The following is a 22,827-nucleotide window of genomic DNA, read 5'->3' on the forward strand; positions in this document are numbered from 1 at the left end:
TGCATTGTATAGATACAGTATACATACACACACAAGTGATCCCAATCAGCAGGTTAAAGCTCCGTGTTTCTTCTTCTTCTGTGTTTTATTTGAAGTGTTGATCCATCAGAAGATATAAAAACCATCTCAGTGTAGTTTCACATCTCCTCTCTCAGGCTTCTCTCTGCAGCTCTAGTAACAACAGGTCTGTGAGCCAATCAGAAGAGAGGAGGCTCTGAGCCTCTCTTCTAATTGGCTGACTGTTTTCTGAGTGAGCCAATAAAAATAAAGCAGATTTCAGGTAAAAACACTCCAAATCCTGCAAGGTTTGGATGGTGGGTCCAGGTGGGCGGGGCTTGGTGACTGCTTTGTTGTGACATCACAAAGTTCCAGAAGTCCTGACGGCTGGTTTTAAGGCTCAGTTTCTGAATACAGGCTGTGTGCATTTCTCTGTGGACTGAGGCTTTGATACTTTCACAGTATTAATATAGAAGCTAGAGCTGATCTATAATCACACTACACATGGACAGAACCCTTTACACTGGAGGAGCTTCAACTCTCCACACAGACACATAGTGGCACATGGGAACAACTTTCCTTATTATGTCTCAACTGGAAATATATGGAAAAAGAAGATAAAGAAGTGCTGTTGCTATGACGATCATTCTCACATAGGATATTGTCTAATCGTGACTACATTAACCCAAGTTGGGACGTCATTTTTGACGTATATTTCTTTTGTTTCGCTGCTTCCTTTTCTGCATAGGCAACACCTTAGAATAACAAGCCTTTCTTTTGAAAATATGAATTATTGGAGACGGGGAGTTGAGAGGCTGTAAAACTGTAATGACCAGTTTAACATAGGTCTCCTTCATTTCTTTTCAGCTTCACAATTAAATGAATCAGTGGAGTTACACCTACTTATCCCTGCATCTTTACTTTCCATCCCCCCGTTCTGAAAACCACTAATACACATTCAGAACAGAATATAATAAGTTTCCACAGCCAAGCTATATTGCTCCAGCATGCTCTAGTTTTGCGATACTCCCCAAACTGAATAATATAAGAAAGCTTTACCTATGATTAGTATGTTACCTTCTCCTCCATGCTTGGCTGCCTCCTGGCACTCACATTTAGCTTTACGAAAACAACCCAGAATCATTTAATAGACCTGATTTTAGAGCCTTTGGGAGGGGAGCTGAATTTATGCCCCAGGGTCCTGGAAAAAGGCAGGGAAATGGAGAGATGGAAGGATCACAGTGCAACAGTAAATAATGTTACAGTATGAATAATGAGCTCCCTCTGTGCCGGGGCCTCAACTGGACTAATGACAGAGACCTGTTTTAGATTAGGTTTTACACAAACACACACACACACACACGCAGGCGTACATGTGCATGAACCAACACACACACACTCTCTCAGGAGAGAGGTCCTATCAGTTTAGATAATCTGTTGCCCGTGGCAAGAGGAGCTGTGGAGCAGCCAATATAAAGGAGGAAACAAAGGAGGCAGAGCGCAGCACACACATCTCTAGTCACCCATTAACCTTTTGCTTTTAAGTGTCATGAATGAGTCTCATCTGTCTCAGAGCTCGTCTTCTTCTAGGAAGGCTGAAACTCGAACCTCCTTCAGCTGTGGGTCAGAGATGTACAATATTTAATACATCAACGACACATCCATTCAAGTCTTTATCATGGTGCAGTTCTGCCATCTGCTGTCAGGGGTCGGCTCATTTTAAAGGAAACAGTCTTAACAATGATGAGCAAATTACCGTTTATTTAAAAAGCCTCCAGTTTTCAGTGTCAATATCTCAAAATACACATCCTACAATAGTTCATCCATGTCAAAGATTCATCTTTTTAAATTACAAACTTAAAACTCACTGTACAAAGCTAGTGTGATTTTCAGCTGTGCTCTACACAGTAACCTTTAACATAAGAAACTCTCAATAACGTTAACAGACTGTGGTGCTGTTCACAACCACCCAGGAAAACAAATCTGTAATGAATATCTGTAATACAATCTCCCAATGTAGATTTTAGGCTACTATTAACAAGTCGAATTCCAACTCTCAGGGTCATTATTAAAACAATGAGCATGCTTCATCATGTAAATTATCTATACATGAGCAAAGTGTCATTATATACTCCACTGGTTTAAGTAGCTGCTGTGTGTCTTAATGTTTAGTATTAGATTAGTGCACTCTGATTCCACCCCTCAGTTAGGATATGCAGGTCATTAGGCAGATTTATTCAACGTAAAGTGTGTCTGCAAAAAGAACACGGCTGTACACCGTGAACTTGGCTGCACGACTGCTGCCAAAAAACTGTGATACTGGAGTTAAATCTAAGCCAAGCACTGCAGTACTAATTCATGTGCCTTCAGCTGCTTCCTCCTCGGTCGATTCTAAGTGTCAATGTGGCTCGGACTGTTTGTTGTTTCAGTCTCAGTTCACATCCTGCCCCGCAGCTCCTGGCTCCGCTGGCAAGGAGCGACTGAGGCAAGGCAGGGTGAAAGAAGGCGAGAAGGCACCGTAACTCTCAGTCTGCCTCTTCTTCCTCCTCATCGCTTCTCCAGTTTTTTGAATCTGGCCTCTGTGAAGATGTGGAGAGTCAGGGACACGATCACTCTGTGGCTGAGGTCCAAATGCAACATGCTCAGTTAATGTTCGGCTGCCTTTGTAGGCTGTAACGTAAAGAACTATCCGTGGCGTCGCAGCACCATCTGCTGGTGGACTTCATAATGCTTTGCAATATGAGCTGATGGATGTGGCTGAACTATTATTGGATTGGACCTCACATACGGGAATAGATAGCCAGCACATAAAGAGTGACACCATTATGTTTCCACTGTCATGCAGGGAGTTTCCTCTCAGCAACAGAAACACAAGACCTTCAGCAAACAGTGGAATTCCACAAATACAGTTATAATAAAGACACTTATTGACTTACTGCAGTCAGTAATGAAAAGGATCAGTCCCACTAATTATATTCTTTGACAGAACATATCATACATTGCTGTATTATGTATATTTCATGTCTTACCCAGCTTCTTGGAGTATGCGTCCAGTTTGTAAGCAGCTTGTTCAAGTGAAGACACTTGCTCCTCAATCTGATTTATTTGGTCCAAGTAAGGCTGTAGGCTGGCATCTAAAGTAAAAACACACCCCACAACACAGTCGTAAAAATAATACAGTATATTAATTAGAAATACAAAAAAAATATACAGTTTTTGTGCAGATACAGTGCATCATCTCACTCACACTTGTTGTTGAGATCCTGCAGGTTACGGCTGATATTAATGCTGATGTCTTTCATTTCCATGTACTTCAGGCTGGTTAGCTTGTTCATGTTCTCCAGCAGGCGGTAATCCTCGCAGGTGGCTGACAGGTTAAGGAGATGGGGAGAATTTGCATGAGAGAAAAGAGGAACCAGACAGAAAGAAGGGTAAAGAATAAAGATGAGAAAACAAGCATCAAACAGAAATTACTCCCCCACACCGTAGATGTTTCTACAAGTATAAAAGACCTGTGAGTTCTCCTTGCAGGAAGACGGCCATCTTTTCAAACATATCAGTGCACAACTCGTTGATGTCAGGCTCTGCAGGCTCCACAGCCTCCTCTGCTGTCTCCACACCTCCATCACCTGAACACAAGCAGAAGGAAGGACAAGTACAGCACAGAGCGCCGCTTGTCAGTCCAGGTAAAACACTAAAAGTTACACTACAAAGCCAAATTTAAGAAAAAATACAAAATTAAGTAAACTGGCATGCAATCTAACTGTAGTTTAAAATAAAAATAAATGGGTTGGTATGTGTCATTAGCTTTAGCAGGCTGCGGAAGCTGCAAGGAAACTCGTCTCACTGTTGGTGTGGGGTTTCTTTGGAGCGGCCGCCGGGCTGTCCTCTGCATCCTCCGGGACTTCTGTGTGGCTGCTGGAGCTCGGAGCCGGGATCGGGGCCGCTGTATGAGCCGCTGGTGCCCTGGAGATGCTCTCCATCGCACTGGCGTCGTCTCCAGTTGCAGCCATTTTGTTCCTGTTTTGAGTCTCCCCAGTCACATGAGCCGAGTGTTCACGTGATGTTCACCCGCCACCACAGACCACACCACCGCGACTCGCGCGCATTGCCACGCCCTTTATGTTGTCTGAGATTGGTTGTGGTTGTAAAAAAAAAAACTTTATTGACAACACTGTAATGTTACGATACAAATAACAGCACAGAGTGTTGTGGAAAATGAAATGAAATAATCACAACTAAAACACCAGCAGAAATAAAATGTAGAATTGTTCTCAACTATACACTAAATAAAGAACTGCGAAAGAATAAAATAAAATGTAAGAAGATAATAAATCAAAGAAAAAATGAAAAAAACTCAATTTAAAAAATGAATGATACACACAAAAACACGACAGACAAAATCTATACTCTTAAATTTAATAAAACAACTTTTTCTTAGGAAGAAACTGAAGGAATATGTTTACCCAAAAGATACAGATTTATCAGGTTTACAACTTAGTTGTTTGATTCTACATTCAAAAATAAGACCATATTTTCTGTAATAGGGAAAAAGACCTTATTTCATGGAAGCAATAGAAAAATAATATAAATTATAATATAATCATTTATTGCATTTGTCAATCAGCGATGACTGAAAATAGAAATATTTCATAGTTTTCAAAAATGTTACAGGTAAGCTACTATATCGTTAGGCAATATCTACAGGTCCAGTTGTTAACTAATCAAATAATGGAGAAAAAAGTATAGAAAAAAGTTTGAAATGTGGGTATGGTGTGGAGGCTCTAGTATGCCGCCAGAAGAACTGTAGACATTTACTTTTTATGTACTCTTACAAAGCAATTCCCCAGTTAAATGTTTAATCAGAATCAGAAACACTTTATTAATGTCTTGCGGGAAATTGTTATGTTGCAGTGCTCCATTCCACACTTACAAATATAATAATACATAATAATAAAAATATAAATATAACATATTCAAATGAAGAAAAAAAAACATTCCTATTATGATTTTAAAGTACATAGTATAACCAAATTCATTGCAATATTGGCACTATTACCCCCATTCGTATCACCTCATCTAAAATAACGAGGTGGACTGTAGCTACAATAGATAGCTACTAAATATCCATGAGTTAAGACTCTACACTGGCTTGACCATTAGGGAAGCCAGGGAAAAATAGATGAAAGGTTTAGACATGATAAAAATAAAAAAAGAATATTCATCGTAAATCAAAATTTTAGATTACATAATTGAGATTTAGTTTAGTTTTTTTTTTTTGTCTTCCTGAGGAAAATGGGTCCAATGCATATTTATTGGTCATGAAAAAGGGATAGAACACCGCCGTTAAACGGTGAATAACCTTAGAAATTATAACCACATCTGGGACTTTTCGCTGTGCGCGCTCCCGAAATGAGCATGCAGTTCTTGGCCGGCAGAACTCGCCATAACACCTGTGTCGGCGCTGTTGAGGGGGGAAGCCAGATCGTGACAGGCTAGCAGCAGCGGACTGTAAACATGGCGGCGTGCACAGCTACAGGGCTGTGCCGAAGACCCCGTTACTATTAGTCTGAGAGAAGGAGACACCCCAAAAATGGAGACCGAAGAGGAGCAGCACATAACGACGCTCCTCTGCATGGGTTTCCCAGACCCCGACGTGATAAGGAAAGCGCTCCGGCTGGCAAAGAACGACATCAACGAGGCAGTGGCGCTCCTAACGAACGAAAGCCCCGGACTCGGTTATGGATATGAGCCGATGGAGAGTGGGCCTGCTCCCGGCTTGGGCTCGAGTGGAGACGGGGAAAACAGCGGGCGGACTGGGACTGGAGGGTTTGATCCTCCGCCCGCATACCACGATGTGGTGGATAGCGAGGTAAGAGCAAGCATCAACTGGAGCAGCGAGGAAGGAGAACATGGCTAATTGCAACTTAGTGAGAGAGAGTGGGCTCGCCCATTTAACTAGCTTAACTTAGCAGCTTCACCGCTATGTGCACCGAGCCCAACGTGAGCTGTCAGAGCCGGAGGTGAAATGCTCTCCAATCGCACGGAACAAGGCATGACACTGGCTCATAGTGGCTGGAGAACTGTCTGCTAACATGGAACTTAGCTACTCAAATAACGAGGCTAAATCGCATTTCTAAACTTACAAGCTAACCTAGCTAGCTAGTAGCCTGCTAGCTAGCGCAAGTTGAGAGTGGAACCCGCCAGTATAACTGGACCAGGAGGAGCAGCACAGAGGCATCACCCTGGAGGATTGCAATCGTAGATTTTTATCTGGGTGTACTGTGGTAGTGTAAATCAGTTCCATCAGCTAGCCCGCAAACAGTTGGCCGGATCTGTTCAGCCTGCTTTGCATAGGTTAGCTAACGTTAGCTAGCAGGTTGGCTGACAGCGTCAACCGTGCTCATAGCCTGCCGAGATTGCAGTCCTCTCGAACCGGACGGAGAAGTGCTTTCGCAATTTCTGTGGCATACGTGGGCATTTTGCTCATTCTTCTGTCCTCACTCTCGTTGTCAAAATGTCAGCTTCTTGTGTCTTTGACTGATTACTCGCATTTGATGTCTCCAGGCCGGTCACCAGTCCTTTGACAGTCATTTGACAGTTGACAGTAATTCTCCCGCAGGTGCTATCACTTCGTCCTAGTTAAGTGTTTATGTGGTGTTGTTACAGTGAACTCCTTTGGCCACTCATAAATACCTGTGTAGATAAGATCTGCCAGGATTGCTTTGACTGACAGCCTTCAGCAATTGACCTCAAACCTGTTGCTTTTCCTACATCTCATTAAATCTTGCAGGTACTGTCAACAGTGACTTCTTAGAGAGTCTCAAGTCATTTCATTTGTACGATTATTGATTCAGACTTCTCAACCACTTGCTGCATCCCTTTGATGGTGATGCTGTTTGAGCTGCTGTGTTTGTGGGTCAGCAGAACAGGTACAGATAAACCACCCTGGCCTCAATACCTGTTGGCCATTTCCTTAAACCTCCCTTCTCTTTCATCCTCCTGTCACAGCTTGATGCAGGTCGTTAAGTTAGTATAGTAAAAACAACTGTGGGTATTTTCAGTAGAAAGTCAAAATATAGCACACACATGCAGGTTAGTGTAACCAATAAACCAATAATATGCTAATAATAGTGTTGTTATAAACTAACTAGCTCAGATAGACTTACTCTCAGCCCATTAAGTATGTTTAAGAGCTGCAGAAATAATCTTTCCTGCATGTTCATGCTAAGGAAGTTTAATTTGAACCTGTTTTTCCATTTAAACCTGCCTATCAATTGAATAACTTATGCAGGTTTGAGTGTTAAGTGTAATGATTTTGTCCTCTCATGCATATTTTTGAAACATTTACAGAAATCATATTAACAAGTGTCACTCTCACATGACAGTATAAAGCATGCGGTATGTGGGTTAGGGTTAAGTGCTTTATTTCCTCTTTTCTCTACCACTGTCTGGTGTATTTGGCCATAAGAGGCATGTCACAGGCCTTTGGCCTCATGTTATGCTCCTAAATATAGCCCCGTAGTCTCCCTGACACACACAAACACGTAGCAGTTTTTGCAGGGGGTTCCAGCGGGGTTGCAGGGTGCATAGTAACAGGGTGGCGCTGAGTTACCTCATGGTCCTGCGCAACATCACACGTGCGTACTGTGCCTTTGAGATTTGAACCTTTCCCCTGAAGGCTTTGGGTCTTGAAACACATTTTTTGCAGCTTATCTGCGTGTTTGATGGTGATTCTTGAAAGGTTCTGTTAAAGTTAAATTAAAAGTAAAAGTGAGCTCTCGGCAATCAAATGTTTCTTCTTGGTTAATCTTTGAATCTAGAGAGTTAGAGTAGACTTTCCTTCTCTATCTCTCTATCTCTATCTCTCCCTCTCTCTCTCTCTCCCTCCCTCTCTCTCTCTCTCTCTCTCTCTCATCCATCTATCTGTCATTTCTGATTTTCTTAGAAAGGGAAAGAATGAAATATGATGCTTCTCTGTTGCTTCCTCTCCCTCTTCCCTCCCCCCTTTTCTCCTCTACTTAGTGTCCAGTCCATCAATTTATATTGTATCAGTATGCACTGCAGTAAAAAATGCACTAAACACACTGACCATTATGTATGCTAATATGTGGAGATGTATTCAAAATGGTAAGACTTGACCTAACTACACTTTGCTGTATTAATATTTATTCTGCGCTCAGCCTGCAGGCGAAATGGTCAAATTAATTGTAATAGTTTTGGTGATTTATATTGTAGTGAGAGCTGAATCCCAGGGCTCAGTCATAGTTAAAGATACCTTTTTTTAATACAAGAGAACAGGTCAAACCTCCATAGAGTATAATGCTTCTTAAATAGCACAATTATAGTGCTATATTATAATCCTCAGTTGACTTCAAATACGTGCTTTCGTGTGCTGAGCCATTCCACTGGGCAGCACTATTTCAGAAGGAGGTTCTGTAGTTTTATCATGAATATTCAGATGACTTCATGAATATGTGAGCAACTTTATGATGTAAATAATTCAAAAATCTTTTGTCTGCTGTTGCTCTCAGCACACATACTCACAGACGTTACTGCCACTGGCCATTTTGTTTTCTCGTGGCAGCAGAATACTGATCCTGAACTTGACATCTTGAGTCACAAATGTAAAAGGTTTAAAAGCTGAGTTTGAGTGAGTTGAATTTAATCTGTTCAGATATGACAGCAGAGAAAAATGTCATTGGAGTTGGTGGTATCATACGCCAACAAGTCAGTGTCATGTCATATGGCAGGGTGTTCATTACACTTGACTTTGGCTCTCACACATTGCAGCCCTTTTTGATGTAATTGCACAGTAAAGTACTTGAAAACAAGCACCTGTCTGGATTCGAAAGCTGCTTGAGAGAAGATAGAGGGACAAAAAGATGAAGGGCAGATCGTAGAGGAGAGGACACAGTTTCCAAATGACGGCTATCACTCTTCCCCCAGAGGGTGGAAACGAATCAAGCATCACCCTGTCTGACTTTATCAATGCCGGAGGCCCTTTGGATTATCCCAGAATGGCACAGAGGACAGTTGCAGTGTCATTATAAAACAATGAGACCAGCTGTGTGAAATAAAGTCAGCCACTGCATTAGACTGTAATTTTGTGTTGCAGAGGAGCAACGATGAGAATGGGAACTGCTCCGGGGGAAGCATGGAGTTCCCCACCACCAACCTGTATGAGCTGGAGAGTCGAGTCTTTACTGATCACTGGTCGATACCTTACAAGAGAGAGGAGTCCCTGGGCAAGTGCCTCATCGCGTCCACCTGTCTAGCCAGGCATGGTAAGATTGTCTGTGTATGTGTGTGTGTGTGTGTGTGTGTGTGTGAGAGAGATAAAAACCTTTGTGCCTTAGGTCTGCATTAAGCTAAATACTCTCCATCTGTGTTACCGTGTGGGTGGCAGGTTTTGTTTGGACCGTTGGGTGTTTTTCACATGTTGTTATTTTGAACACTTGTGTTACATGGCTCAATCTGTATCTGTTTCATCACAGCCATATTTTTTTCCAAGTTTAGATGTGGGTTAAATATGTGAATCCAACATCTCCCTCTCTACATCAGGTCTCGCTGACGCTGATGAGAACTGCAAGCGGTTCATAGATCGCTGCATGCCGGAGGCCTTTAAAAAGGTGAGCAACAAAGAAAACAGCTCTAGGTGACTGTGGAGCACTTGATTGATTAACATGTATTTTCACTGACTCTCCTCCCGTCTGTTTATCTGCTCACTGCCCACAGTTGCTGACTAGCAGTGCAGTACACAAGTGGGGCACAGAGATTCACGAGGGGATCTACAACATGCTCATGTTGCTGGTGGAGCTGGTTGCAGAGAGGGTCAAGCAAGACCCCGTCCCTGTAAACCTGATGGGAGTCCTGACTATGGTGTGTCCTCTCTCACTCTGTCTATATGTCTTTTAATCCCCTTCTACCGACTTTTGTTTTCTTTAAGTAAGTAACTCAGTTGATCTGAGAAACAAATATCTATCAAATCTCCTAATTATTGTAGCCAAATGTTAATGGTTTAATAAGTCGTTGATTATAAGGCAGATGATCAATTAAAGAAAGCGTATTAGATGTGCTGTCTCGGTGCATCGGTTCTGTATTAAATCATAGTCGGTGACATTAAAGCTCCTCGATACTTCATGAATCAGCTTCACTTTGTTTCCGATAGCAAGACTAACCTTCACAACATCATTAAAATTTAATTTATTGCCACTCAGTGTAAAAAGCCTGCGGTGTGAAGATTCAATTCCAGTGTGTCAGTTTGTAAAAGTTACTGCTCCACTTTTGGCTTTTAGATGTTTTTTTTCTCTCTCCCATGGAAATCATACATGTGGCATTACGTGCGTCTTCAAACTGTATCTCTAGCGTGTATTTGTGCTCTGTATCTTTGTTGTCATGTCCAGGCCTTCAACCCTGATAACGAGTACCATTTCAAGAATCGGATGAAGGCCTGTCAGAGGAACTGGGGTGAAGTTTTCGGAGAAGAGGCCAACATGTTCGCCGTCTCTCCCAGCAACACCTATCAGAAGGTGAGGGACTCCCCCTTCCTTTTACTTTTACTACTGTGAAGTGTTTTTAGGGTATGTGTGCCAGTTTGTCCACATGCATTTTCACAAGTATGTAAAGCCGCGCTGGTATTTATACACACATTTCCTTATTAGCTTTTGTTTACGGTTCACAGTCGAGTTCTTCAAACCCGGTGTTGTGTAACTGAGCCACAGGCGCTCAGCAGAACATGTGTGACTGACACACAACAGCTGTCAGAAAACTTAGTGCGTGCGTGTGTGTGTGTGTGTGTGTGTGTACGTGCTTGCATGTGTGTGAGTGGGCTTGTTTTTATACCCTGGTGGGGACTTTAACCTGGATGCGCAGTAACACCGTGGGGACAGGAAGTGAAGTCTGCACAGATAGAGACGTCTTTTTGAGGGTTGAGACGTGGTTTTAGGGGATTCATTATGTCAATGAGTGTTCCCCACAGTGATAGTGAAACAAGTCTGTGTGTATGTATGTGTGTGTTTGTGTGTGTGTGTCGGTAATTTGCTGTTCAAATTCATTGCTGAATAAAACGACTGAAAGCATAATTGTCTGTTTCAGGAGCCTCATGGTTGGCTGGTTGATTTGGTGAATCGGGTGAGTAACACGCTGTCACCCAGACGTCTCCATATACGTATGTCACAGCTGTATCAGTTTTGCCTGACGTGTCTCCTTTCCTTGTGTTTTTCTTATTAAGTTTGGAGAGTTGGGAGGATTCACTGCCATCCAGGCGAAGCTCAACACAGAGGAAATCGAGATTGCCGTAAGACTGATCTTCCTTACCTTTTGTCTTTCTGCCCTCTTTACAAACGGCCTGGTGCATCTCAAGAGTGATGAAATAGTTCCCACCCTGGTGATGGATTGAGAGACAGTCTATACAGGCAAAAGGTCACCATGTTTACCCCCACGGCTCTCAGCTGCAGGGTGCTGAATGTCTCTCTCTTCCCCCCTCTCACTAATACTGACTTACACACAAACACACTCTCATCCTCCCGCTGTGTGATGGTTGAAATGCTCTGTTGTGTTACGTGTTCTGAGGCATCCTTGTACTGATGCTTCCTACTGGGAACCTGGCCGGAACCACAGCAGTACATAGCCATTGATTCAGTGTGTGTGCACACACACACACACACACGCACACACACATATGCTCCCTCTAACCATTAGCATATTAATAAGGCAGGGACTGGTTGCAACACCGCTGCTGCGCTCGTCAGTGGCGGTGAGAGCTCAGCAGAGTGTAAGATGTCAGATACTCGAACGTAGTCCAAGAACAGGAGAGAGAGAGAGAGAGAGACTGTGAAAGTGAAAGAAAAAAAAAAAAAAAAGATAATGGGTGGAGTGCTTCCTTACTCTACCGACTCCCAGGGGTGACTCGTTCATTAGTCTGCTTTGAGCAGGAAGTCAAGTCAAGGGGAGGGCTTTCTGAGTTAATGAAGGAGGGAGGTGAAGGAGCCCAGAAGCAGACATGGAAGATAGTGAGGAACATGGGAACTACTCAACAAGCTGCTGTGATTTAGCACTGAATGACAAACGACAGCTGGGCTCTGGTATTGGAAAAACTCACCCACACATCTGGTTACACCCCCCCCCCCCCCCCCCCCCCTCCCCCCTTGCAGTGAAAACACAGTATCAGTTTTAACACAGTGTGATCTCGGGTGTAAACATTTTAATCTGAGTGTTGTTCTTCTTGTCTGTGTTTTCTGTAACAAGCCATGAAAAAAGACACAAAAGACAGATTCTGCTGTCATCCGTAAAAACAGAGCGGAGGGGTGAACAGTTCTCATGATAGTTAGTCGTATCACAGCTGGTTTCAATAAGTTTGTTTCCGTTTTGGTTTTTGTCATCATGCCCGAGTTATTCTGTGTCTCTCCATCTGTCTGCGCAGTGTGTATCAGCTCTGGTCCAGCCTCTTGGAGTTTGTGCAGAATACCTAAACTCTAGCCTTGTCCAGGTGAGCACACACACACACACACACACACACACACACACACACACACACACACACACACACTTGGTTCCTACTGTATTTGTATGTGTGCAGTCTCTCAGTGTGTATGTTGTTCTCTCTAACCTGTTCCAGTGTTGAAATGATCTGTTGTGTTTGTTCACGTGACCCCTGCGCTCCTTTCTGATTTATATTCTGTTTTTATTTGCTGTATCCTCTTATTGTTCTGCTGCTGCAGTTGCCAACTTTTCCCCCCACAGGGTTTAACAAAGTTTCACAATGTTTTTCCTCAGCCCATGCTTGATCCAGTCATCCACAAGATGATCACGTATGTGCAGAACCTGGAGGAGAAGGATCTGAAAGACAAGGTAGGCTTCTCATTATTGGCACCCTGCTGTCAGACTTCATCTTAAATTCATAGAGAATAGGGGAGAAATATTTGTGTCCAAGTTTGTTGATTCCTATAAAGACAGTTGTTGACAGATGTTTTGTGTGGGAGTCCAGTGAGGGATCTTGTCCATGTTGCTGTTTGGTCAGTTTCAGTGTTGAAATTCAGTATTTTTTATTTGATTGTATCTGTAAGAACTCGTGTTTGTTGACTGTGAAGTTATCACTTAGTCATTCTGTGTTTGCTTTGTAACCCCAGCGTCTGGTCAGCATCCCCGACCTGCTGTCGGCCATCAAGCTGCTGTGTATGAGGTTCCAGAGAGAACTGGTCGCCGTGGTGGACGACCTGCGGCTAGACACGCTGCTGCGTATGCTCAAAACCCCCCACTTCTCCACCAAGATGAACTCTCTCAAAGAGGTCGGCTCTTACGGCTTCTCACCCGTCAAGTTCTCTTTATCTTTCTCAGTGTTTCAACCAGTTTCTTTGATCTGTATATTTTTATATGTATCTGTCTCTCAGGTGACGAAGTTAATAGAGGAGAGCACGGTGTCGAAGACGGTGAAAAACGCCATTGACACAGATAAACTGCTGGACTGGCTTGTAGAGAATTCAGTCCTGTCAATAGCACTGGAGGGTAAGAAAATACACAGAGTGAAGTGCATCAGGATGAATCACTTACATACGTTTATTAGAATAAGAAGAGAAGTGCATTAAACGTGTCTCTGTATCAGGCAACATCGATCAAGCTCAGTACTGTGAGAGGATTAAGGGAATCATCGAGCTGCTGGGGAGTAAACTGTCCCTGGACGAGCTCTCTAAGATCTGGAGAATACAGGTGAGCACCAGCGAACACACCACAGTCGTGTTGCATTTTTACATTTTCATGAAGCGCATCCAACAGGTTTGTCTGTTTTACTGTGACGAAAGGACGTATTGTTTCTTTCAGGCGGGCCAGTCATCAACTGTGATAGAAAACATTCATACAATCATCGCTGCTGCTGCTGTGAAGTTCAGCTTTGATCAACTCACCCACCTCTTCGTGCTCATACAGAAGGTCGGTGCTGCAGAGAATTTACAGCAATAAATCGGTGCTAAGTGGCTCGTAAGAGTGAGTGTGTGCACTTTAATAATAATGTGTTTACATGTGATGTAGAGCTGGGAGGTTGAGAGCGACCGTGTGAGGCAGAAGCTGCTCAGTCTGATCGGGAGGATCGGCAGAGAAGCTCGCTCTGAAACTACAACTGGAAAGGTGCGTTGGTTTCTCATTAAAGGAAGTGACATTAAGAAACAACAGATGAGGAAAGTCGTACGTCAGGTTTCACTGTGTCTGAGTCTGAAGCATCTTCTGTTTGTCTGAATCTGTCCAGGTGCTGGAGGTGCTGTGGGAGCTGGCTCATCTCCCCACCCTGCCCACCAGTCTAGTTCAGCAGGCGTTGGAGGAGCACCTGGGGATCCTGAGCGACGCCTATGCTGTCAAGGAGACGGTGAAACGCAGTTACATCATTAAATGTATTGAGGACATTAAGAAGGTGAGACACACAGGCACCAGACACTCAGTTTATTTTTATGTATATGTGGGGTTGGGATAAATTTTGATTCTATTGCTCAGTATATTTATTGTTTATTTTCTGTTGACATATAGAAACTCAGGGACTGTTCATGGTGCTGCTCAAAAAGTTTAAAACAAGCGCTCAGTGGGCCCCAACATTTTCCTGCCTGCTGTGACAGTTTTGGTCTAAAGTTAGCGTGTCCTTGTCAGTGCTGTGTATTAACCTCCAGCCTCAGTTTGTTTACCTCTGTCAGCTGAGTCCAGCATCCTTACAGCAGCAGTGGGGTTGTGGCTCCACTGTCTGTCAGGAGTTAATTATGTATTTTGTTTATTTTTTTTATTTTTTGAAAGAGAAGGAAAAGTTTTAATTTCCTCTTTTGGCTGATTCAGTCCCTCAGGCCCGAGATGCTCTGACACTAACCCCTCCCTCCCCTCTCACACTCTCAAGACGTGGTCAAACTAATTTTCCATAATTTCTTCATATTCGCACAAAAATAGGATTGATCAAATTGTAATGAAATATACAAGAAAATACAGATATGATGATTAAAGTCAGTTCTGTCATGAAGAACCTTTTACTTTTATTGATTAATTTTATTACCTCTTTCTTTATTCTTTATATACTGTTTATAAATGATAAATAGGAGGAGTTGACGTGTTACCAGATAGTCTTGATTTATTTATATAGGTCTATGTCTATCTATATATTTACATATTGGAAAACAAGGACTGATGAACTGAGCTGTCGTTCTGCAGCAACACTAAAGGAAGCTCTGCAATTAAAATATCCATGAAATGTAATAGTTGAGGTAATTAAAAGTTTGGAGGGAACTGAATAGTCTGTTGTACATCAGTCAGTCATGCATGAAGGAGTGCCAGTATCAGTGAGCTGGTATTGTGCACGGCAGCTCTCCGTCACGACCGACTGGTGCGGCTAAATACCACAGAGCTGTCATTAATGTTTTTAGCTGCACTGTGCTTTTGTCAAAATATCTGCCATGAAAACTGCCTGTGTTTTTGTCTGTGGCCACACATACTGAACTGAATATACTCCTCAGCCTCACGGTCTGTCCCACCTCAAATAAAATGTATGTCTCTAGACTCACACTCAGGAGGACAGTAAAGGCAGCGACACTCAAAGCTCATTTCTTTCTGGCACTTGGGGCAAGAAGAAAGCTAACTCTATGGCCAAAGTAAGAGAAGAAACCCAGACAATTTATAATTCCACTGACCGATCTGTGTCCAATCTCGCTGCTTCGCACCTGCCAACCAATCGTGGAGGAGGGCTTCACCACAAAGGGGGTTCATTGGTCACAGGTTGATAATTTCCCACTTGATTCTAACACGAGGTAGTTTAACCAGGTGTATGTTAATCTTCTGCTTTGGTACTGACTGATGATTTACACAGTGGTGTTGATCTTGTCCTGGGTGAGAGCTGGCTGAATTAAATGAGTGATTTAGCTGCTGGAAGAGGGGTCAGTTCTGGTGGAAGTGCTAGCACGTCTATTTAAGCAAAGGGGAATGTAATCAGAGCCAGGGATAACCAGAGTTTTACAAAGGAAGTACATGTTTGATATTGGATTTAAACTTGAGCAAATATATCCCTGTCTCTGATTTCTTTTTTTCTCATGTTTTCATAAAGCTTTTACTGCGAACATGGTGCGTCTGTGATGACAAACCATCGACATGTAATGAAATCTGATTAGTAACGACCATCACAGACCGCTGTCTTTGTAGCACGTCCTTGTCTGCTTGTTCTGCTTTAGCGGATATCATTATCTGGTTCGTGTGTGTGTGTGTGTGTGTGTGTGTGTGTGTGTGTGTGTGTGTGTGTGTGTGTGTGTGTCACAACAGGCCTCTCAGCAGAGCAGTCCTCAGGCGGTCTGGGTCGTTCCTGCTCTCCGTCAGCTGCACGAGATCACCCGTTCTTTCATTAAGCAGACATATCAAAAACAGGACAAGGTAACACACACACACACACACACACACACACACACACACACACCTCATTCAAGTGATCTGTTCTACGATCAGTGGAGTGTTGCTATGGTAACCTTTCCCCGCCTCCCCACAGAGCATCATCCAGGACCTGAAGAAGAACTTTGAGATCGTCAAACTGATCACAGGATCCCTCGTGTGCTGCCATCGACTCGCCGTCACCGCCGCCGGAAATAATGGACTCTCGGGCTTGACCCTGGTGGACGGACGATACACCTACCAGGAGGTTGGTTTTTTAGTTTTGTTTTTTTACTGATTACCTTTACTGTTCAGTGGAGCTGTGTTGCTGCTAATACAAATGATTGATGATGCAGTTTAAAATTTGATAGAGCAGTTTTATCTGAGCTGGGTTTCCACAGCACAGAGACAGCAGTCAAACTCAAACAGCACAGTGTTGTATGATGACAGTGTGTGGTCTCTGACTCTTTGTTTAGTATCTGGACAGCCACCTGCGCTTCCTGGCCTTCTTCCTCCAAGAGGCCAGCCTGTACCTGGTCTGGAACAGAGCCAAAGAACTGTGGGAGTGCCTGGTGTCGGGGCCGGATGTCTGTGAACTTGACCGTGAGGTATGAAAACAGTTATGTAAACGCAACCCTCGTGCTTGCCCATTTGTTTGTCATTGCCAGCAGTTATCTCTGGATGACTGCGCTGGAGGAACAGAGACAGAAAGTCAGGAAACATAAACCTTTTGTTCGATTGTCTTCCTTCTTTTAGAAAAGGCAGACACAAAAACACAAATGTCAAAGAGAAAAAAATGAAACACATTTAAGAGCAGCATGTAAAGTTTTCTTGGTTCTTGGTTTGTGATGTTGTCTCAGAAATGATTATTCATTTGATGAGAGGTCAGAGGAGACACTCTGTACAGATCTAAATTTGTTGCACTTTGGATAGTTCAATGTACGTGTTAACATTTTATCTAACTAATTAAAAGTACTGTGACGACTGCTCTTTGTTAACCAAAGGAGAAAAGGCAGATTACCCTCTGGAGAACCCACAGGTCAAACCGAATACTACGTTCACACACTTGAGTTGAGTGAAGCTTAAACATGTCGTGTTTGGATGTGTGCAGATGTGTTTTGAGTGGTTCACCAAAGGACAGCATGACCTCGAGAGTGATGTTCAGCAGCAGCTCTTCAAGGAGAAGATTTTAAAACTTGAGCCGTATGAGATCACTATGAACGGTGAGAGACTCTGCAGATACACTATTGTCCAACAGCCTGTTTATATACAAGTATGTGATGCTTATGTTTTATGTGTCTCGCAGGTTTTAATCTGTTTAAGACCTTCTTTGAGAACGTTAATCTATGTGATCATCGCCTGAAACGCCAAGGAACTCAGCTGGTCAGTCCTGATGCATGTTTATATACATGTTGTTGTTTTTTTATAACTTAGGCCAGGAACACATTGGCTGCGTGGCGTGTGCATGTCGGCTACGCAACATCCTGGTTTTCATTGTGTCAAACCTGATCACGTGATCTAGAGATTTGGCGTCTCGCCTATTTTTCACGCGTGACGCACGTGGCTCACAGCGAAAATATACAAGCAAAAGACCTGTTACATAAAACAGACACGTTCCACTATAGATTCAATGTGTAGACTGAATCTGAATATGGTACAGACATGGAAAAAATATAGATATATTTTAGCAGCTACATGTGGAGACAGAGACATTTTAGTGACATTTTCTGTCAAAAATAAATCAGAAATTAATTTATATTGAAAAGAAATCCAACATTCAAGTAACCTGCAAACTCTACGTAGAGAGATAGAGCTGGTAGTAGCAGCGACGCAGCGACCACGCACATGCAACACAGCCAGTATGTTCCCGGTGTTATGTGTACAGTTAATGTTTTGGTCACTGACACGTTATGAATATATATATTGTATATAAACAGTTTTGTATACAATCATATTGTCTCATTTTAGTGTGTGGAGCGCCTTGACCTGGCAGGGATGGATTTTATCTGGCGCATCGCCATGGAAACTCCTGATGAAGAAATAGCCAATGAAGCAATCCAACTCATTATCACATACAGCTACACCAACCTCAATCCCAAGATGAAGAAGGTCAGTGTATGTGTGTGAGGACAACGGTGAAGCTGAAGATGCTGCCATCTTGTTTAAAACCAGTAAAAAGTGGCGGCTTTTTTCATAAAGAGCCTGGAGTTTATTGTGAAGTTTGAATACAGGAAAAGAACAAAAGCAACATTTAACTGAACCGTTCCAGTGTGAACGTATGAGTGAATCACTGTGTTCTGAAACCAAATATAACATTAACATCTGATCCACTGCAGGATTCTGTGTCTTTACACAAGAAGTTCATTGCTGATTGTTACAAGAGACTGGAGGTGAGTTATTGAATATGTTACTGCCTCAAGTGATTGTGCTGTTTCACAGTAATCAGCGCCTGATAGCACATGCCTGTTCCTGCTCCTTCCAGGCAGCGAGTTCTGCCCTGGGTGGTCCTACTTTGACACATGCTGTTACTAGGGCAACCAAGATGCTGACGGCCACCGCCATGCCAACTGTGGCCACATCTGTACAATCACCATCCAGGTACAGAGGGGGGTTTGGGTAAGAACATAGTTCTTAAATCTATTGAAACGTGTCTGTGTTGAGTCAGTTGTTTTGTGGATACGTCCAGTTTTTTTTAAAGTCCTATTGAAGCTCATCTTCTTGTTCTGTTCATCTCCAGATCCACTAAGCTGGTAATAATCGAAAGACTGCTGCTATTGGCTGAACGCTACGTCATCACTATAGAGGTAGGACATGCAGTCTTCACCCTCTGTTGATTTGACAGTGAGTTTGTTTGAGAAAACAAGGACATTAACCGTCAAACAGATTCAGTTGTGCTTCAAGTAATTAATTATTTCCTCCACGTGACGCTTCACATCTGCTACAACATCAAGGTTTTTACGTGTTTGTAACTTGAGTCTTGAAAAGAAGAATATCCTTCACACCGCTCTTGCTCCTAACGTCTCTAGACCTTCGTCAGAGGTATTTTAAACAGTTTCTTACAACTGTGATCTTAAATCGATAATGCTCCACCCATCGCCACCATATCACGATGATCAATAAACTATGATGCCGAGCAAGAGCTGTGTGTGTGTGTGTGTGTGTGTGTGTGAGATATCCTTCTTTTCAACACTTTTGAACGTGTGAATATCTTCATCGTTTGTAATGAATGTTTCTGTGTTTCTCTGCAGGACATGTACTCAGTTCCTCGTACTATTCTACCTCACGGGGCCTCGTTCAACGGACACCCTGTCACTCTTCATATCACCTACGAGTCAACCAAAGACACTTTCACCTTAGAGGTATTTAAAGACTTTTCTGAGAACCCTGTTACACATTTGTTGTGTAGAGTCACAGCTACATATGGATTTGTGTGTGTGTGTGTGTGTGTGTGTGTCCTGCAGACCCACAGTAATGAAACAATAGGAAGTATCCGGTGGAAGATATCTGAGCACTTGAGCTGTCCGGTGGACAATGTCCAGATCTTTGCCAATGATAGTGTGGTAAGTGTTCATGACTCTGTAAGTGACCTGGACCTTAACGGTTTTATTTCATATGTTCTATTTAATCTGTCATTCCCTCATCAAAGTATTTTACTCCTCTCCCATTAATGTGTTTCCCCTGAAGCCAGAACACATCACAAACTACAAATCAGTGCACAGTGAAATCTAGGCAGGGTGCCACCTCCTCCTGTGTTGGTGGGTTGGCTCACTGCACTCTATTGTGTGGCAGGGGAAACACACCCTTCAACAACCTTATTCCCTGTTTCTTTTTCTCTCGCTCCGCCCCTCCACCGCCCCTCCACCGTCTGTTAGTTGACCATGAACCGGGACCAGAAGCTGCTGTCCCAGCTCGGCTTCAGCGATGAGCAGAGCCTGACTGTGAAGAGCTCGGGCACCGGAACTCCTTCTGGCAGCTCCGAGTCCTCAGCCTCCGCCTCTAGCAGCTCCAGCTCCGCCGTCTTCAACTCCGCCTACGCCTTGGAGCAGGTAACCACCTTGGATGTGACTTAAGAACTGTGGACACACCCGGGTGTTAGCGTAGGTTCTGATGCACCGTGCCCATGTTTTTCCATCTCCAGGAGAAGTCCCTGCCTGGTGTGGTGATGGCCTTGGTGTGTAATGTGTTTGAGATGCTTTACCAGCTGGCTAACCTCGACGAATCCAGGTGGGAAGTGATTGATGCTATAGCTGTCTTCATTAAGATTCATGCTACCAAGCTGTCGACGGAAATATTCATGCGTTAATTAGCTGATTTTATGAGCTTGATGTGACGCAGTAACTACAGCAGGACATCAGGCAGCTTGTTCATGCTGTGTGTGTTTGTTCCCCTCAGGATCACCATTCGTGTGAGGAAGCTGCTGCTGCTGATCCCAACAGACCCAGAGGTGCAGGATGCTCTCGACAACTTTGTTCCCAAAGAATCCAGCGTCTGGAGCCACCAGGTGCGTCACACTGTCTGTTAGGATGTTGTGAGCTGTGTTCAGGTGCTGTTATTTCATGACACCTTTATCCTTGAGAGTTTCCCCCCTTCATCCTTCTCTTCTCTGTAGAAGACGCTGTTCACCCTCGGCCAGGGGTCCGGCTCTCGCTCTCCGTCTATGGCCTCCAAGCAGCAGCACCAGCCCAGTGCCGCATCCATCTTGGAGTCCCTGTTCAGATCCTCGGCACCGGGCATGTCCACCTTCAGAGTGCTGTACAACCTGGAGGTATGCACACCGGTGAACATACACCCCCCTCCCACCCCCCCACCCCCCCAGTTAAACACGGCACATCATTCTTCAGTGTATAACACCTGTTTTCATGTCTCCTCTCTCTCACCTCTGTCTGTGTGTCAGGTGTTGAGCTCAAAGCTCATGCCCACGTCTGATGACGAGATGGCCAAAACCAGCAGCAAGTCCTTCTGTGAGAACTTCCTTAAAGCAGGCGGTCTCAGGTAACAAAGAACACACCTGTTGAAAGAAACTGCATCACTGTCGGGTGTTTGCTTTGTTCCACTGTGGGAGAAGCTGCACCAGAACAGATTTGCTTCTGCTTTAATAGACAGTTCAGTTACAGTTCAGTTTCTCTGTGTGTTCTCTGCAGCCTGGTTGTGAATGTGATGCAGAGAGACTCCATCCCATCAGAGGTGGACTACGAGACCAGACAAGGAGTCTACTCCATCTGCCTTCAGCTGGCCAGGTGCAAAACGCCTCCTGAACACACACACACACACACACACACACACGGGTGGATATTCTGGGCCATGCGCCAAGTTAGACTTCCATTCTCAATTACCTGTATTTGCAGGTTCCTCCTGGTTGGTCAGAGCATGCCCGCTGCACTGGATGACGATGTCATCAGAGACGGCGAGGCGCTGTCGTCCCGTCCGTTCCGTAACGCGGGACGGACGGGGCGTCAGCTGTCTCTGTGCGGAACCCCGGAGAAGTCTTCCTACAGACAGATGTCTTTGTCCGAGCGCTCGTCCATCAGAGTGGAGGAGATCATACCTGCTGCTCGTGTCGCTATTCAGGTACCAGACTCGCACAGAAACACACTGTGACTTTCAGTGTCAAGTCGTTTCCATGGTAACGCCTCTCTCAAGTGCGCAACCACATTGATCTTGGTAGAGTAGAATATTTTCAAAGGGCAGTGTTTGTTCTCTCTTGTATAGACCATGGAGGTGGGTGACTTCACCTCCACAGTGGCGTGTTTCATGCGTCTGACCTGGGCGGCCGCTGCAGGCCGATTGGATCTGGTTGGCAGCCCACAGCCAATCAGAGAGACCCACAGTTCGCTTCTGCCGCAGGGAGTCCGCACCAGAGTCAGCAGTACAGGTGAGACAGGAAACACACACCTGTTGTGCTTTTCACATGCTCCACAACGTTCCTACAAACAGATAAACAGAGAACTTGTTGTGACGTCAGCCGCATGTTTACAATTCAGCGGGTGTGACAGTCATCCCGTACGACTTCATTCCTGCAGCGGCGTTCAATGTTCTGTCGAGAGCAGCTCATGGTCGCAGAATGTCCTGTGCTACGGACAAAAGCTAAAGAAGTGAAAGTAAAACAAATGTTCTGTGTGTGTGTTTACAGGAAGTAACTGTAGCTCCAGCAGTGACGGCGAGACCGTGCCGACGGCGTTGCACGCAGGAATATGTGTCAGGCAGCAAAGCGTCTCCATCAAAGACGCCATCATCGCCCGCGAGGCTCTGTCGCTGCTGGTGACCTGCCTGCAGCTACGCTGTCAGCAGCTATGTAAGACTCACACACGACAAGGATTCACTCCAGCGCTGTTTGTTTTTATTCTTATAATAACTTTATCATCTCCATCACTCCTGTATGTAGTATGTGCATTTTCTTTAGCATACAGGTTGTTTGTCAGACATCTGCAATGACTCTAAATCCTCTGCTTGGTT

At 44.0% G+C, this 22,827-nt stretch overlaps 2 protein-coding genes across 2 annotated transcripts in view; one reads left to right on the forward strand and one right to left on the reverse strand.

The window, feature by feature from the left end:
* Positions 1–1,741: 1,741 nt before the first annotated feature.
* On the reverse strand, positions 1,742–4,027 carry bloc1s2 (biogenesis of lysosomal organelles complex 1 subunit 2). Its single transcript, XM_022751477.1, has 5 exons — positions 3,845–4,027; positions 3,510–3,626; positions 3,245–3,364; positions 3,027–3,131; positions 1,742–2,576 (listed from the first exon to the last, which is right to left on the reverse strand). Exons 1-5 carry the CDS (start codon positions 4,008–4,010, stop codon positions 2,545–2,547), a joined length of 540 nt encoding a protein of 179 aa, XP_022607198.1. The 5' UTR covers positions 4,011–4,027; the 3' UTR covers positions 1,742–2,544.
* Positions 4,028–5,523: 1,496 nt separating this feature from the next.
* The window catches only part of usp24 (ubiquitin specific peptidase 24), a 32,606-nt gene continuing 15,302 nt past the window's right edge, over positions 5,524–22,827 (forward strand). Inside the window, exons 1-36 of the mRNA XM_022751386.1 lie at positions 5,524–5,869; positions 9,116–9,284; positions 9,562–9,629; positions 9,736–9,879; positions 10,404–10,529; positions 11,095–11,130; positions 11,231–11,296; positions 12,422–12,487; positions 12,775–12,849; positions 13,128–13,286; positions 13,389–13,503; positions 13,601–13,704; positions 13,816–13,923; positions 14,023–14,118; positions 14,237–14,398; positions 15,519–15,611; positions 16,273–16,380; positions 16,493–16,642; positions 16,851–16,982; positions 17,486–17,597; positions 17,681–17,757; positions 18,343–18,483; positions 18,711–18,764; positions 18,857–18,972; positions 19,112–19,178; positions 19,623–19,733; positions 19,836–19,934; positions 20,247–20,420; positions 20,513–20,598; positions 20,767–20,875; positions 20,984–21,139; positions 21,269–21,366; positions 21,516–21,611; positions 21,720–21,942; positions 22,084–22,246; positions 22,505–22,666. Of these exons, the coding sequence (XP_022607107.1) occupies positions 5,591–5,869; positions 9,116–9,284; positions 9,562–9,629; positions 9,736–9,879; positions 10,404–10,529; positions 11,095–11,130; positions 11,231–11,296; positions 12,422–12,487; positions 12,775–12,849; positions 13,128–13,286; positions 13,389–13,503; positions 13,601–13,704; positions 13,816–13,923; positions 14,023–14,118; positions 14,237–14,398; positions 15,519–15,611; positions 16,273–16,380; positions 16,493–16,642; positions 16,851–16,982; positions 17,486–17,597; positions 17,681–17,757; positions 18,343–18,483; positions 18,711–18,764; positions 18,857–18,972; positions 19,112–19,178; positions 19,623–19,733; positions 19,836–19,934; positions 20,247–20,420; positions 20,513–20,598; positions 20,767–20,875; positions 20,984–21,139; positions 21,269–21,366; positions 21,516–21,611; positions 21,720–21,942; positions 22,084–22,246; positions 22,505–22,666 (4,300 nt within the window). The 5' untranslated portion in view covers positions 5,524–5,590. The remainder of the gene's footprint in view (positions 5,870–9,115; positions 9,285–9,561; positions 9,630–9,735; positions 9,880–10,403; positions 10,530–11,094; positions 11,131–11,230; positions 11,297–12,421; positions 12,488–12,774; positions 12,850–13,127; positions 13,287–13,388; positions 13,504–13,600; positions 13,705–13,815; positions 13,924–14,022; positions 14,119–14,236; positions 14,399–15,518; positions 15,612–16,272; positions 16,381–16,492; positions 16,643–16,850; positions 16,983–17,485; positions 17,598–17,680; positions 17,758–18,342; positions 18,484–18,710; positions 18,765–18,856; positions 18,973–19,111; positions 19,179–19,622; positions 19,734–19,835; positions 19,935–20,246; positions 20,421–20,512; positions 20,599–20,766; positions 20,876–20,983; positions 21,140–21,268; positions 21,367–21,515; positions 21,612–21,719; positions 21,943–22,083; positions 22,247–22,504; positions 22,667–22,827) is intronic.

The sequence above is a fragment of the Seriola dumerili genome, unplaced genomic scaffold, assembly GCF_002260705.1.
Source record: "Seriola dumerili isolate Sdu_G_001 unplaced genomic scaffold, Sdu_1.0 BDQW01000155.1, whole genome shotgun sequence".
Lineage (NCBI taxonomy): Eukaryota > Metazoa > Chordata > Actinopteri > Carangiformes > Carangidae > Seriola > Seriola dumerili.

Coding starts and splice junctions, on each gene's coding strand:
- bloc1s2 (XM_022751477.1), bottom strand. CDS start 4,010: ATGGCTGCAACTGGAGACGACGCCAGTGCGATGGAGAGCATCTCCAGG. Junction 3,627..3,844: donor AAAGAAACCCCACACCAACA/GTGAGACGAGTT, acceptor GCTTGTGTTCAG/GTGATGGAGGTGTGGAGACA. Junction 3,132..3,244: donor GCAGGATCTCAACAACAAGT/GTGAGTGAGATG, acceptor TTTTTACTTTAG/ATGCCAGCCTACAGCCTTAC.